We start from the raw sequence: 15,304 nt of genomic DNA, 5'->3' as shown, positions 1-15,304 counted from the left end.
GAAGAAAAGATAGAGACAGAAAGTAAACATACTTCATCACACATGGAACTAGAGTATTATTTTAGTAATGTTAAATTTTAATGCTTTTTTAAAGCTATGAAATGCTTTTCACTCAGCAGGTGATGTTGTGTAATATCTCCTGTACAAGTTCATCTCCCAAGAGGGTTGAGTAGGTCCTAGTATTCAGTCCTACCCCCAGTTGCCTGACAGATCTATCACTTTCTAAAGAAAACAGCCACTTCTGGGACAGAGAGTTGAAAGCTCAAGAACCCTTTAATTTTAGGGTTATATCTTCTCTTGAATATGGACCTTTCTTCAAATCCTGTGCCCAGGAGAGCACCCTCTTCTCTGCCCATCAGGTCCCAAGACTCCTTCTATTTCTATTATAATCACCAAACTTATAATTTCTATTTTCCATAGTCTACAAAAGACTTAATATGCAACCAAGTCCACTGAAAACTAGAGTGACAGATATTTATCTTATTAAACTTATCTTTATTAAATTATCATAGAAGTGGTGTCATAAAATAGTCAAAAAAATGGATAGCCAACTCAGTCTTTTTCCAGGCTTGGACTTGATCTAGATTCAGTAGTCCAGTTTTTGTGTTCCTTCTGGTAAATTCTGTGTACCTAATATCCCACTGCAACTTCAGAGAAACTTTACTTTTCCTTCATATAGCATATACATATACACATATATAATACATGCATATATACCTATGTATGAATGGATATGTATATATATTATCATAAGTTAAATAAAGATACAATATTTAAAAGCACAAAATAGGACTGGGAAGATGCTCAATGAGTAAAGTACTTGTGACATGATCATGGTCAGTTCCCAGCACCCACATGCATGTGAGGTAGTGTGGCAGTCTGCTCCTAATCCCAGTAATTAAGAGGCAGAGACAGAGGATCCCTGGAACAAGCTGGCTAGCTAGAGTAGCTATATCAGCAAGCTTTGGATTCACATGAGAAGGTGGAGGGTGATCAAGGAAGATGCTTGACACCTACCTCTGCGCAGGCACACACATGAACACATACAGTCCAGCCCAGGAGAGCACACAGACCTCCTGTGTAGTCGTTAGGAAATTGACCTTTAAGATATATTCTTAGTTCACTAGGGCTGAGAAATCATATGCCAATAGTCTTGTATTCCCTTCCTTTAGGACTTGCCACCAGAACTCCTGAGGCAGCACCAGGCTTTTATAGGAATGAAATGCCAGCTGGGAGACAGAGGAATCAAGTACACCACTTGCCAGGTGAAGGTGAAAATCTTTTCTGTGAATAAATAAAAGACTTGTTTCTTCTCAATTTGCTTCACAGTTTAAGACTTGCTTTTCATCTGTTGTGCTGAAAACACAGGTTAAAACATAGCAAATAAAAACATGTTGCTAGAAACATTTATTCAAACCAGAGACATTTATGTCACAGTATAAAAGTAGGGATTCCTTCGGCTTTTGTCTTGATCTTGAAATGCTCCATAGAATTTTTTTATACAAAAAAAAAATACAGCTGAATAACCTCATGAAACCTGTCAGAAAGTAGGATAAGACAAACAGGAAATTCAGAGAAAATTTAAATGTCCCCCCAACTAGTGAGATTTTATTATAGAACCACCATTGGTTTTTATAAGCAATGAACTAATTTCTGTAACCAGCACAACCACTGGTGATCCCAACAACTCTATCAAAGCGTTGCTGCTTTGGAACGTTTTCCTGAAGAATTGTCCTTCACAGGTTTTATCAACCCAATCCTTTGCAGCAGCCTCAAAACCCAAAACTGCTCACTGGGACCCAAACCAACTTGACACAGTCTATCTACCCTTCTTAAGTTAGTCATTAAAAAGTGGATATGGTCAGATTTGTAACTTTGAAAAGTTATTCATCTTATAGATCTCAAGTAACCAAGGAAGATAAAAGCACTTGTTAAAGCTTTATAGACAATAGCTTTTATATAACCTTCTGGTGAGCAAATTAAAGCTCAGACTATTTCAATGGAAAGAAGTAAAATTTCAATTATTTATATTTGGTTTGAAAACCGAAGCTATCTCCCCCCACACCATCATTCATTCATTAAATGAGAAAAACAATTTGACATTTATGAAATAATTACTATTAAAATTATATAACTGAGCAATGAAAAAGAAGTAACTGAGTTATGAAGAGACTATTTAACAAAAACATTAAAAGAGAACTTGATAAATATACCTTTCTTGAAATAACAGAAGAAAATAGTTCACTACTTAAGTTCTGGAAAAAGACTATTTTGAAAATTACTTTATTGTTGTAGTTCATATAATTAATGTAATTATTAAACTAGTTTGTTAAAAACTGTACTTTTTCTTTTATAGTGCTTGAGCACAAATAAGGTACTTTTGTCCTGATTGTTTGATTTGATTTTTACAGCAACCCAATGAGGTTGCTGAGAAGAAAAGTTCTTTAACTCACTCCAGGATGCCTTGTGAAAAACAACTTAGTGCAAGTCTAGATCGACAAGCCTCACAGGCTTCTGTGTACTTGACCTAGATTAAATGGTAACAAATCATTTGACCTCCTATTGTAAAATGTTTAAAAAATAGATTGAAAACTGAGGTATTTCTGGGGATTTATATTTTGAAATATATATTAAATTAATCAGAAATGAAGTTTAATACTGAATGAAGAAGTATATGAAATTAAGTCATTCATTAAATAATATTATCTAAATATAAATATAAAGTATAAGATCAATGGCAAGACATATTTTTGTGCTAAGGCAAATTCTCATGACAATGATTCTATTCCCACTGTGTCTTAGCCTCTCCTAAAGGGTGGAAGGGCAGCTATGGGCAATACAGTTGAAGAAAGCAGGCCTTTCATGGCATGGTGACCCGAAATGCTTCTTTTCTTTTTAACTTTTCCCATATACTTATCTGGTGTATTGGTCCTCTCAGTTTGTAGATTAGGACAAGGGAAATTCAACTGTCAGACTCATCCAGTCAATTAATCAATAAATATGTAAGTACACATAAACATCACAAACATTTTCATCAAATCAACTTTTATTTTAAATTAATGTGAGGTCTCTATGTTTCCGAGAAGATGTCTAGACCCTTTAGGTAGTGTTTTCTATGTCAAGAAGATTGTGGATGTTGCTCAGTTTAAAGGGTATGACTTTGAAATCAGAAAAATGTCACCTTATCCAGACACTTTCTATCACTGCATTAATTAATATCTTAGCTTTAAATGTTTATCCGTGTCCAGAATGAAGGTTCGCCACAGTATTTATCAGGCTTCTTTACAAATACGGGGGCAAGTATCTGTGGTCTAAGGAGAGTAAGTTAGTTGCTCTTGATCATTCTAGGCTTGCAAATGCTCATTGTGGCTTAGCTATAACACATTCAAAACCTTTCACTAGAAATCAAAAAATAAATCTAGTTCAAGAAACATCTGAGCAGCAGGCCTGAATTGGAAACTTCTAATATCTTTTGATAATATATATTATCTTTAAAGCCATGATAGTCATTAATGTTTTGATTTAGAGTTTAGCCTGTTTATACATTGTTGATTCAGCTAGTGAAAGGAAGATATGGCTGAAATTTATTTGAAGTCGTTACATATGATGAACCACACTGCACCATCCACTGACTTTAAACTGAATGAAGAATTAGAAAAAGGATATTATAGGTGGTTAAAGGTCATGCTATTATCAACACACACAAAGACAATTAAGCAAAACCGTACTTTAATGTCTAAAATTCTGTTCATATTTAAGGACTGAGTATATTATCTCATTCTGGCATAAATTATGATAATCTCAAATTGATTACTTTGCCTTGTCATTAAACTTAAACCTAAATTTAGGAAACATGAATAATAATAGCTTTGCAAAAGTTTATAATCTGCTGGTGTGACCTTTAAGCCTCAATTTATAAATGCATTTTGTAATAGGCAAGTCCTTTTACTTATTTATTGTTCTTGCCTGATGATTCTACTTAAAAGAAATTTAGGAAAATCAGTCAGAACATAGCTCAGTTGACAGAGTGCTTGCACAGCATGCATGAAGCCCTGAGCTCAGTCCCCAGCACAGCACAGACTAGGTGGGTGGTGCATACCTGTCATGACAGCACTCAGGAAGCACAACAGGAGGGATCCCAAATGTAAGCTCATCCTCAGCTATTGAGGCCAGCAGGACTATCTGAGAAGCTATCTCAAATGAAATAAAAATGGAACCCAAATCGATAGGTAGGGTTTAGTAGGTATGGACTGAGTAAACTGTGGGGATGCTTTCCTTGGCATTTTATTTCTCTTATGTCAGATGTATTGAGGTATAATAATCATAGAATAAATTTTAACTGTGTAGTGTGTAATTTTTTGAGTTTTCTTGCCTTTGATTTTATTTTTAAAAAGTATGCAACAACACAATAAAAATAGCAATAAATTCCTGATAATTTGCCCAGAGCCAAACGGGGCTAGGGTCATAAGAAATCAAACAGAGCTGGTGCTGTAGCTGTAATGTTTGTTGAAATAATATTTCCTGACCAAGCTAAATTATCTATCATATTTTTTTCTGTGTGATTTTCTATAAACCAGTTGAGCAGTTCTTCCAAAATGAATTTGTTCTATGTGAGATTGTGCAATATGAACAATGTGACCTAGTACATTTAATAGAGAATACGTCAATTTGGGCCAAGTGTGTGATGTTACTCTTAAAAAGACATTGGTGCCTTAGAACATACTAGCCTGTTATACCTGAAAAAAAAAGAAAGAAAGAAGAAAAGAGGTCAAATTTATACACTTCTAAGTATCCACAACAGGAATGCAATGCCCTCATTGTTAACTAAACAGTGTGAGGTAAAAGTTAATCAAGACAGAGCTGCAGCTGACCTGGGGGCCAGCCTCCCCGTCAGCAGCAGAGTACGTAAGGAAACCCACAAGGGCGGCAAGGGTTAAACCTCTTAGGAAAAATTTTTTCTCTTTCTTTGGGCTAGACTTTTTGATCTGAGGGGAATAATAAGGAAACACAGATGCTTTCTGGTGGTAACTTTGTCTTTACTTCTTCGTGAAACTTTCCCTGTGAAAAATCTCTCTTGCTCTTTTCTCATTACTCTCCTGGGCAGCTTCTAATTATCTCTACCCCCTCTTCTACACCACCACTTCTCTCGCCTCTGCCACTCCTCCCTTCATCTATGCTCCTCGTCTCACTGCACCACGGCTGCTGCTCTTCCTCTCACTGCCAAACTCTGAACAATTATGAGTTACATTTTCAGGGCCCAGTCAGTGTCATAACAAATGACAAGTCACATAGTTTCTCTTGGGCTAGGGAGGTCACATTGACTGGCCAGGGAGTAATGTTTAGCCATGCACATAGATCAAATAGTTAGGGTTCCCAGACAGAAAAATGACATTGGAATTCAAGACTTAACAATTAATTAGCTATACCTTGAGTTTGGGCAGAAAGGTCCATTGCTTGCAAGGAGTTACATCTAAAATTGCTTCAAACCCTGGCCTTAAATCAGCAAAAAATACCTGTGAAAATGACCTTGTGCATTTGTCCCTAGGGGCAACCAGATATTCATCTCCAGTGGTAACCAGCATGCTCTGAATTTGTTCTGTCTATAACTAACTGTCTGTGCAAAAGGCTGTCTTTATGACTGAGAATCCTATGTCAGTCTGAGTAATGAAAAATATCCTAATATTATTTCTGTTCATCAAAATTTTACAGTTAAGCAGAAATCATCTTCCTGACCATCCTCAGCTATATGTGTGCTCCGTAGATGGAATATTTTCATGAGATAAACACACAAACATTGGGAAAATACCCAAAGTTGTTCTTAGGGAAGAAATGAAGTGGCTCATAAGAGAAATTACAGATAGCGGCAACCAGTTTTCAGAGTCAGTGGTCCTGTAAGCCTTGCTATACAAGATTATCTCCATCAGATAATTATTTGTCTGGTGGGCCAATACTTGAATTATCAATTGCCATCTGCTGTATATTCCCATACCCCCTGCAAAGAGCCTAAAAATATTAACTTGAAAAAAATCTAATTATAATCAATTTTAAGATCTAGTGAAGTTGAAGTTAACATCTACACACACAACACACACATACATATATGTCTCTCTCTATATATATAGAGAGAGATCTATATAAAGATATCTATCTATATCTATACACACACATATATGTATGTGTATATATATATATAAGTATATATATATATATATATATATATATATAGAGAGAGAGAGAGAGAGAGAGAGAGAGAGAGAGAGCGCTAATTTAATAACTAAGAACCTTACATGGGAAACTAAAGTGTACAAGTAACGCTTCCATAGAAGTAACCTGGTTGTTACTCATGAAGGGTTTATAATTTTCTCAAAATGTGATCTGCCAATATTTGGACTTCAAAGTTATTTGTAAAAACATCTTAAAGTACAAATTTCTGCTACCCTGAGTCTCTACCAGTGTTTTAAAATCCAGTGGGTGAAGAAAAGTGTAATACATGCTTCATTGTTTCAAACTTAGACCCCTGATTTTTTGTAAGTTTATTGAAGAGCAGGAAATTCTGTTGCAGTTATAGCAGCTTATCAGAGAATTACTCAAACAGATGAAAAGAACTTTATAGAACGATGTGTGATGGAGAGGGATTCAGCGTGAGCAGCACTGTATGTCCTTCCAACCAGGGCTCTTGAGTCCTCTTCTGAGCTAGTCTAGCAGGTAGTAAAAAGATGCAACTCCATTTTCTATCTTTAGCTAATGTTATGAAATGAAAATGGGATATATATTTTAGCTTGATCAGGAATAAAAAGAGAAATTTAAAGAGCTGCATGAATTTAGTTCACATTTCATAAATTACATTTTATTCAAACCGAATCTACTCTGCCATTTCCTGGCTGTCTCGGTTTACACCTCTTGAGTAAATGCCTCCTGCTCTCATATGACAGATCTAAAAATGCTTGGGAAAGATTTGTTGCCACTTTCATACTAAGTATGAATAAGCACTCTAAATATACTTCTTAATATTATTGGCCTCTTATCCTCTGACACTTAGATGAGTTCACCTAATCTGCTCAGCCTTCATTAGGGTAATCTGAGATATATCCCCAGACAGGTGAATAGTTTATTCACAGAAAAGCTGAAGAATTTTGAACGCGTAACAGCAGGGGCCTGTTATTAACATCACTATTAGGGAAGTCCTTCATCAGTCCCTCATCCAGGCACTCTTCCCCTCCCCAAGAAGCACAATTGAGGACAAGATTTGTGAGAACAGTCCTAGGTTTCTGGTGGGAAGTAGTCTACAGAGGGCCAGGAAGGTAGGTGGTAAGCTGGATGGGAGCTGAGATTTCTTAACACTATAGAAGATCTGAAAGCCAAAGTTAAATGCTAGGATAACAGCGATGAGGGAAACATAAGAAGAATGGAGAGGGGCTGGGGATGTGGCTTGGTTAGCAGAGTGCTTGGCAAGAAGGCATGGAGACTTGTTACCATCCCCAGTGCCGTATTGATCAAGTATGTGATGCAATTCTATAATCTTAACACCTGGGTGGTGGAGACAATAAAATCATAATTTCAAAGACACCCCAAATGCTTAATGAGCTTGAAGCCAGTTTAAACTTTATGAAGAAACCCTGCCTTTAGGAAAAGCAAGCAACAACAACAACAAATAATAGTAAGGAATATGAATCTAATACTGTAATAATTTCCCTGCTGTATTATCCTAGACTTTTTAAACCTGGCAGGGGTTGTAAGCCTTTTTTTTTAAAGAATCAATGTAATCTTTGAGAGAGACAGACAGAGACAGACAGAGATGGAGGGAGGGAGGGTGGATATAGATGTGTTAAAGATTCTATTTTTAAAAAAGATAGAAACAATTTAAAAGATTAAATAAGGAATCCTTTTCAGTCTGTCTGAGTTATGAAATAACTCTTTTGAAGTACCATTATGTGGTCAATCTGAATGTATTAATAATGAATTCAAAGTAGCCAATAATATGTGGGATCACATTAAGGACAGAAATGAAAGTGCTGCTGCCCCTTGGAGCCATTTAAGGATCTGAAACCTCTGCTTTACTTTCCCTGTGTCTTTCATCCTCTTGTCTGTCTGTTGTAGGAGTCTGAATCTGTGCCTCAGTCTCCCATGTGTGCCTGTGTGTTTGTTTATCTGTCTGCCTGTGTCTATATCTGTCTGTCTCTAGCAAAAAGCTTTGCTCTCTCATTCATTGAACCACACAGAAAGCATCACACGAATAAGAAACAAAGGAGACTTTACAGATACCTTTAACAGAAATTTGCAAGGGGTTAAGTCATGGGCTCCAGCTGACTCAGATAGTAAACAGTACTACAAGGAGCATTGTTTATCAAACAATATCTTTATGTTACTTCCATCACTAATAGTGGATATTCATTTTATATGACTGTCTTCAGTCTATAATAGCCGTTTTAAGCAAATTATTATCATAAAACTACATGTATACTCTGAATTATCATAAAACCACATACTCTGGGTCAGGGCATGGAAGAACACAGAATTTAGGATTACAAAGCTATCTATTAGCTTAGGTTATAGAAGCTGATTACATGAGAAATCCAAGGCAAGTAGGATTGGTTGTTACATTGCTTGCTAAAAGGCAGGTTAAACAGTCTGAGTATATAGTGGGGTAGCAATCTTAAGTACTAAGTGATGTTAAGGTATATTATTAATTTTGGATATGAGGTCCTCTGAAACTTCCAATCATTGGAATGTACAAAATATTTTCATAATACTATATCGCCAGACCATTATTATGTGGGTTGTTTTGTTTATGTTTTGTTTAACAACATCTATTTTTGCTGGTGAGTGTAATATCACATTATTAAAATCTGATTTTATTTCTTCTCAGTCTTTATAGGCTGATGTGCAAATGTATTTTCACAGAAACAAAAGCATGCTGCTTTTATCAGAGTTTATGTTTGCTTTTATGTAATATAGCATAGCTTATTAGAGCCAATAGTCTATAGCACTGGGTCAAATCATAAAATAGAGATTTGTGTAACTTAGGAAACATGAGCAGCTTTCGATTGTTGAAGTAAAATAAAAAAGAAGGTAGTATTTCAGAACACAAGAAAAAATACATTTAAGGACCAGAAAGATGACTCAGTGACTAAAGATGCTTGCTGCCAAACCTGATGATTTGATAAGCTTCCATTATGCGTAACAATGATAAAATTAAAGACTGATCAACACTAGTAGTTTTTGAATCAAAAGAAGAAAATTCTCTTATGTGTGAAATAATCAATGTACTGTCCATGGTAGATGAAATAACACTGATACTGTTAACTAGGATGTTAAAGCTGCATATTTGAAAATGAATTAAATTAGATTATTTTAAACTAAGTTATCTTAAAAAAAAGTTAGTGTTTTTACTTTTATTGTTGTGCGTAATGTAAGTTTATACATTTATTGCAATATATACCTGTTAAATATGTCTGAAATTCATTTTTAGTAATTTCCAATTAAGAAATTACTTATACCTTGTATAATAAACTATGCAAATAATCACTTAATTATTTATTTTAGAAGCAAATGCTTTTCTCATGTTTATGCTTGATTATTTAAAGTTTTCTACTGAACGGCAACCCAACTCTGGAACATTTCTGTTCTCATAAATGCATAGTAAGTGTAACTTCCAGGATGCTACTGACTATGAAACATGCTGTTCCCCACACTCCTTTTTTATTCCATATAATTAACTACTGCCTTTTTCCTTTTTCTGTTTTTTCAGTCAAAGGATCAAGAAAGTTAAGTCTGCCAACAGATCTTAAGGCTGATCTTGGTACGGTAGGCAAAAGCCGACAACTTTAAGTTTTCTTACATTCATTTGGCTGAACATTTTTACCAACCAATCCATAAATGACATAAGCTTCCTAGATAGCCATATCTAATAGCTTTCCAAAGAAGGCTTTTGTGAAAATCACCATAGAGTTCTGTTGGCAGCATTCAACATTGTTTGTTAAAAATCATTTTACAAAATTACATTTTATAAATCATTACACATCAAGGTATGTAATGTTTCTTGTTTTCTTTCATCACAAAAAAATGTTTTATGATTTGTCACATATATGGACTTTATGACTGTAATCTTGTGAATGAGCATTCTTCTGGATTCTTTTCCCTATTGTATATGTTAGTATTGCTTCGAATAACACTATTTCACCAAAAAAGTCTCGCAGAAAATGAAATGGAGTTCTGATTCTGGTTTTGCTTTGTTTTTTGTTTGCTTGTGTTTTTGCTTTGGTTTTGTTTGTTTCTTTCTTTGTTTTCAGCTTAGTTTGTTTTGTTTTAGGAGCACTGTAGACAATTTGATTCAAGGAGCTTGGTCTGTGTAGTGGTAACAGGCTTAGGCATTATAGCCTGACACTGAAATGTACTTCCTTAGATAGGCCTTCACACTTCTTTCAGCACTTGTATCTCCTAGCTTGCATATGAGACTTTTAGTTTTGCTTTTTGAAACTTCATTAAATAACTGATATTTTAATTTCCTTTACTCTGATACAAAGCTATAGAGGGAACTCCAACTAAGGTCTTAGTAAAACAGACAAGCTACAATCACCTTTGTGCTGGTCTTCAGGTGTAAAAGGCTGCTTTGTATGCCCTCTTTTAGCTCTTTAAGATTGTTGTTATTACTATTTTCAATGTTTTTTCTTCTGAAGGCAGAAACTAAGACCATTGCTGCAAACTGGTAGAATTAAAAGTCCATGACAATTAGTAGGTCTGGTAGAATTCTATGCTAAATCTATCAGGCCTTGAGTTTTTGTTTAGTTGCAAGGTTTTAAGTTCTCCTTCCCTCTCAATAGGTATTATGAGTCTGTTTAAATTATTCACTACATCTTGACTTAACTTCAATAGATCATATATATCCAGAAAGTCATCCATTTCTTTTAGGTCTGTTTGGCAGGTTATAGATTTTAAAAAAATATGTCCTTACATTTTTCTGATTTCCTCGGAGTCTGTTAGAGCATCTCTTTTTTCTTCTCTCATTTTATTAATTTGGATTGTCTTTCACCTTCTTTTTGGGAGTAGGGGGGTTTTCAAGGCAGGGTTTCTCTGTAGCTTTGGATCCTGTTCTGGAACTAGCTCTTGTAGATCAGGCTGGTTTCAAACTCACAGAGATCTGCCTGCCTCTGCCTCCAAAGTGCTGGGATTAAAGGCGTACACCACCACTGCCCAACATCTTTCTCTTTCTTTCTTATTTTTTAAATTAATTTTTGTTGAGCTCCACATTTTTCTTTGTTCCCCTCCCTGCCTCTCCCCTAGCCTTCAACCCTCTCCCAACGGCCCCATGCTCCCAATTTACTCAGGAGATCTTGTCTTTTTCTACTACCCATGTAGATTAGATCTATATATGTCTCTCTTAGGGTCCTCATTGTTGTTTAGGTTCTCTGGTATTGTGATTTTTTTGGCTGGTTTTCTTTGCTTTATATTTAAAACCACTTATGAGTAAGTACATGTGATAATTGTCTTTCTGTGTCTGGGTTTCTTCACTCAAAATGATGTTTTATAGCTCCATCTATTTGCCTGCAAAATTCAAGATGTTATTTTTTTCTGCTGTGTAGTACTCTATTGTGTAAATGTACCACATTTTTCTTATCCATTCTTTGGTTGAGGGGCATTTAGGTTATTTCCAGGTTCTGGCTATGACAAACAATGCTGCTGTGAACATGTCCTTGTGGCATGATTGAGCATCCTTTGGATATATACCCAAAAGTGGTATTACTGGATCATGAGGAAGGTTGTTTCCTAATTTTCTGAGAAATTGCTACACTGACATCCAAAGGGGTTGTACTATCTTGCCTTCCCACCAGCAAGGCAAAAGTGTTCCCTTTACCTCACAACCTCTCCAGCATAACTTGATATCAGTGTTTTTGATCTTGGCCATTCTTATAGGAATAAGATGGAATCTCAGAGTTGTTTTGATTTGCATTTCTCTGATGACTAAGGATGTTGAACATTTCCTTAAGTGTCTTTCAGCCATTTTAGATTCCTCTGTTGAGGAATCTCTGTTTAGGTCTGTACTCCATTTTTTATTGGATTATTTGTTCTTTTGATGACCAATTTCTTGAGTTCTTTGTATATTTTGGAGATCAGACCTCTGTCTGATGTGGGGTTAGTAAAGATCTTTTCCCTTTCTGTAGGCTGTCATTTTGTCTTGTTGACCGTGTCCTTTGCTTTACAGAAGCTTTTCAGTTTCAGGAGGTCTCATTTATTAATTGTTTCTCTCAGTGTCTGTGCTGCTGGGGGTTATATTTAGGAAGTGGTCTCCTGTGCCAATGCTTTCAAGTGTACTTCTCACTTTCTCTTCTATGAGGTTCAGTGTGGCTGGCTTTATGTTGAGGTCTTTGATCCATTTGGACTTGAGTTTTGTGCATGGTGATAGGTATGGGTCTATTATCATTCTTCTACAAGTTGATTTCCAGTTATGCCAGAATCATTTGTTAAATATGCTTTCTTTTTTCCATTTGATATTTTTTGCTTCTTTGTCAAAGATTAGGTGTTTGAAGGTATGTGGATTAACATCTGGGTCTTTGATTTGGTTCTATTGGTCCTCCTTTCTGTTCTTATGCCAATACCAGGCTGTTTTTAGTACTATAGCTCTGTAGTAGAGTTTTAAGTCAGGGATTGTGATGCATCCAGAAGTTCTTTTATTGTACAGGATCATTTTGACTATCCTGAGTTTTTTGCTTTTCCATATGAAGTTGAGTACCATTCTTTTGAGGTCTGTGAAAAATTTTTCCAGGAATTTGTTAGCTAAAGGTTTGTCAGTGCTGTGAATTTTGTCAAAGAACCAACTCCTTGCTTCACTGACGTTTTTCATTTCTATATCATTATCTTGCTTTTCACTTCTAATTTTAGCCTATTTATCAAATAAGGAACAAGAAATTCTTTCATGTATGTACTCAGACTTGCTTTGTGCACTACAATATAGTCTATTTAAGGAAAAACTCCCATGGACTGCTGACAAGAATGCATAGTCTGCAAGATGTGGATGGAATCTTCTGCAGATGCCTCTTAGGCCCATTTTCACTAAATGTTATTGATCTCTTATTTTTCTTTGTTAATTTGTTTTGGTTTGAACAACCTGTGCATTTGGTGGAAGTGTGGCATTACAGCTATCCATTATTACTGTACTAAGGTCAGTCAGCACCCTTACACCCAATAGCACTTACTTTGATGAAATTGAGTGTTCCAACATTCAGGGATGTATGTTCAGAATTGTAATATGCAGTGTATCTCTTAACTAATTTTGATTTGGAGCCATTTTGTTAGAAATTAAAATTGCTACATCTGCTAGCTTTCTTTCTCCATTAGCTTGGAGGTTCTCTTTCCATCCTCTTACTCTAAAGCTTTGTTTCTTTGCAGTGATAGCTATGTTTTTGCAGCCAACAGAGAGTCTTGTTTTTAATCTAGTCAGTTAGTATGCATTGTTTGAAAGAGAGATTGAAACCGTTATCATTCTGTTAATTTTGACAGTATATATTCACTTTTGTTTCTTTGTTGTTTCTATTTTCTAATTCTCATTTGCTTATTTATTGCAGTGGGGTTATTTTGTACTGTGCACTCACAGATGTGTTTACTGTTCTCTGCAGTGTGGAGGAGTCATTTGAGTATCTCCCATGCTCCTTTCTTAGGCGTGATGAATGCTTTTAGTTTATATTTGTCATCTGGTGTCAGGATATATAGATGGAAGTTTCTGTTCCACCTGGTCCCACAGCCGTTCAATTCCAAAGAAAACCACACAGAAGCTTATATTAATTATAAACTATTTGGCCTATTAGCTTAGGCTTATTATTATCTACCTCTTACAATTTAAATTAACTCATAATTCTTAACTATATTTAACCATGTGACTTGGTACCTTTTCTCAGTGAGGCATTCTCCTCCTCTGCATCTGGTTGGTGACCACTCTGCCTTTCCTCTTTCCAAAATTCTCCTATACTGGTTGCCTCACCTGTACTTCTTGCCTGACTTCTGACCAATCAGTGTTATATTAAACCAACAAGTGACAAATCTTTATAGTATACAAGAGCATTCTCCCATAGCAAGGAAGTTACTGGATTTGTACTTTAATTACTAATATTCCTTCAGTGGAACTGTTTACAATGTTCAAGTAAAATTAGTCTGTAATCGAGTTGAGGTATCAGTTCTCTCTACTGAACTACAGGTACCCCCTTGGTAATTAGACCCTAGCCATGTGCTTAACGCACCAGGCTCAAAATCCAGTATTGCTATGAGAGTAGCACATTATCTACTTCAGTAATCATACCTGAAGAATGGGCCCAGGAATAAACAATTAAACAGCAACCACCATCGCAGCATCATTAATTTTTGGTAAGTAAAGAAAATAGAAATGCATGCTCTAAGATACAAGTCACTGAGGGCATGAATACAATGAAAATAAACAGAATAAACAGTTTAAAACAGTTAGTACTGGGGCGATAGAGAAAAACAGAGAGGGAAATAAAAATAAGAGGCAAAGTAGACACAAGGAAAGGACATGAAATAATTCTGGATAAAGCTAGAACAAAAGGAGAAAGCGGAAGACAGGATTCTAATCCCATGATGAGTTGTGTATCTACCCAACCTTCCCAGCACTGTACATTGAAAAGAATATCCTTTCTACAAATATCTGGTCTTAGCCTTTTGCCAAAATTCACTTGGCTGTAGATGCTTAATTTTATTTGTGGGCTCTTCATTGTGTTTCATTAGTCTGAGTCTGGTTTTGTTGTTGTTGTTTCATTTTTGGTTTTGTCGTTTTTAATCAATGCCATACTGTGTAGACTACTACAGAGTTGTAATGTGTTTTGAAGTCACATAGTGTAATACTTTCCTCTTTGTCCTATTAGGTCAAGGTATCATTAAGAACTAGGGAGTATTTTGTGGTTCCATGTAAAGTTTTTTTTAATTGTCTAATTCTATGGAAAATATCATTGGAATTTTAAAGTAGGTATTAAATAAATATGTAAATTTAATATTAAAAGGTAATATTTTGTACCTTTTAATAATAGCCAGGACTACAAGAATTCACTATCATGCTCAGCAACTTTGTCTGTTTTTATAGATTTTGACATAAGGTTTATATTTTCTGATATGAGTATTTCTGATACTTATTTGAATTTCATTTGTGTGGAATATCTTATTCATTTTTTCACCTCCAGTCCATATGTATCCTTAAAGGTAAAATGAGTTTCAGATAATATTAACATATGGTTAGATATTTTTAAATTCTTGATACTTTTATAGCCACAGTGTAACTATATAAAATAATGTTTCATTTTGAAAT

General features: G+C 35.4%; 1 protein-coding gene across 10 annotated transcripts in view; it reads left to right on the top strand.

The window, feature by feature from the left end:
• Stxbp5l (syntaxin binding protein 5L) overlaps window positions 1–15,304 on the top strand; it is a 242,937-nt gene that overhangs the window by 197,977 nt on the left and 29,656 nt on the right. For 2 of the 10 annotated variants that reach the window (XM_087899957.1, XM_087899950.1), the window contains 2 exons: window positions 1,173–1,265; window positions 9,749–9,799. The exons of 4 other annotated variants lie outside the window; for them this stretch is intronic. In XM_087899957.1, coding sequence (XP_087756083.1) covers window positions 1,173–1,265; window positions 9,749–9,799 — 144 coding nt within the window. Of the gene's footprint in view, window positions 1–1,172; window positions 1,272–9,748; window positions 9,800–15,304 lie in introns of all 10 variants that reach the window. 4 more of the 10 variants (XM_087899968.1, XM_087899956.1, XM_087899966.1 and 1 more) reach the window with 2 other exon arrangements.

Source organism: Myodes glareolus, chromosome 2, assembly GCF_982192425.1.
Source record: "Myodes glareolus chromosome 2, mMyoGla1.1, whole genome shotgun sequence".
Lineage (NCBI taxonomy): Eukaryota > Metazoa > Chordata > Mammalia > Rodentia > Cricetidae > Myodes > Myodes glareolus.
The sequence above is the reverse complement of the archived record's forward strand: the minus strand, read 5'-3'. Positions and strand labels throughout refer to the sequence as shown.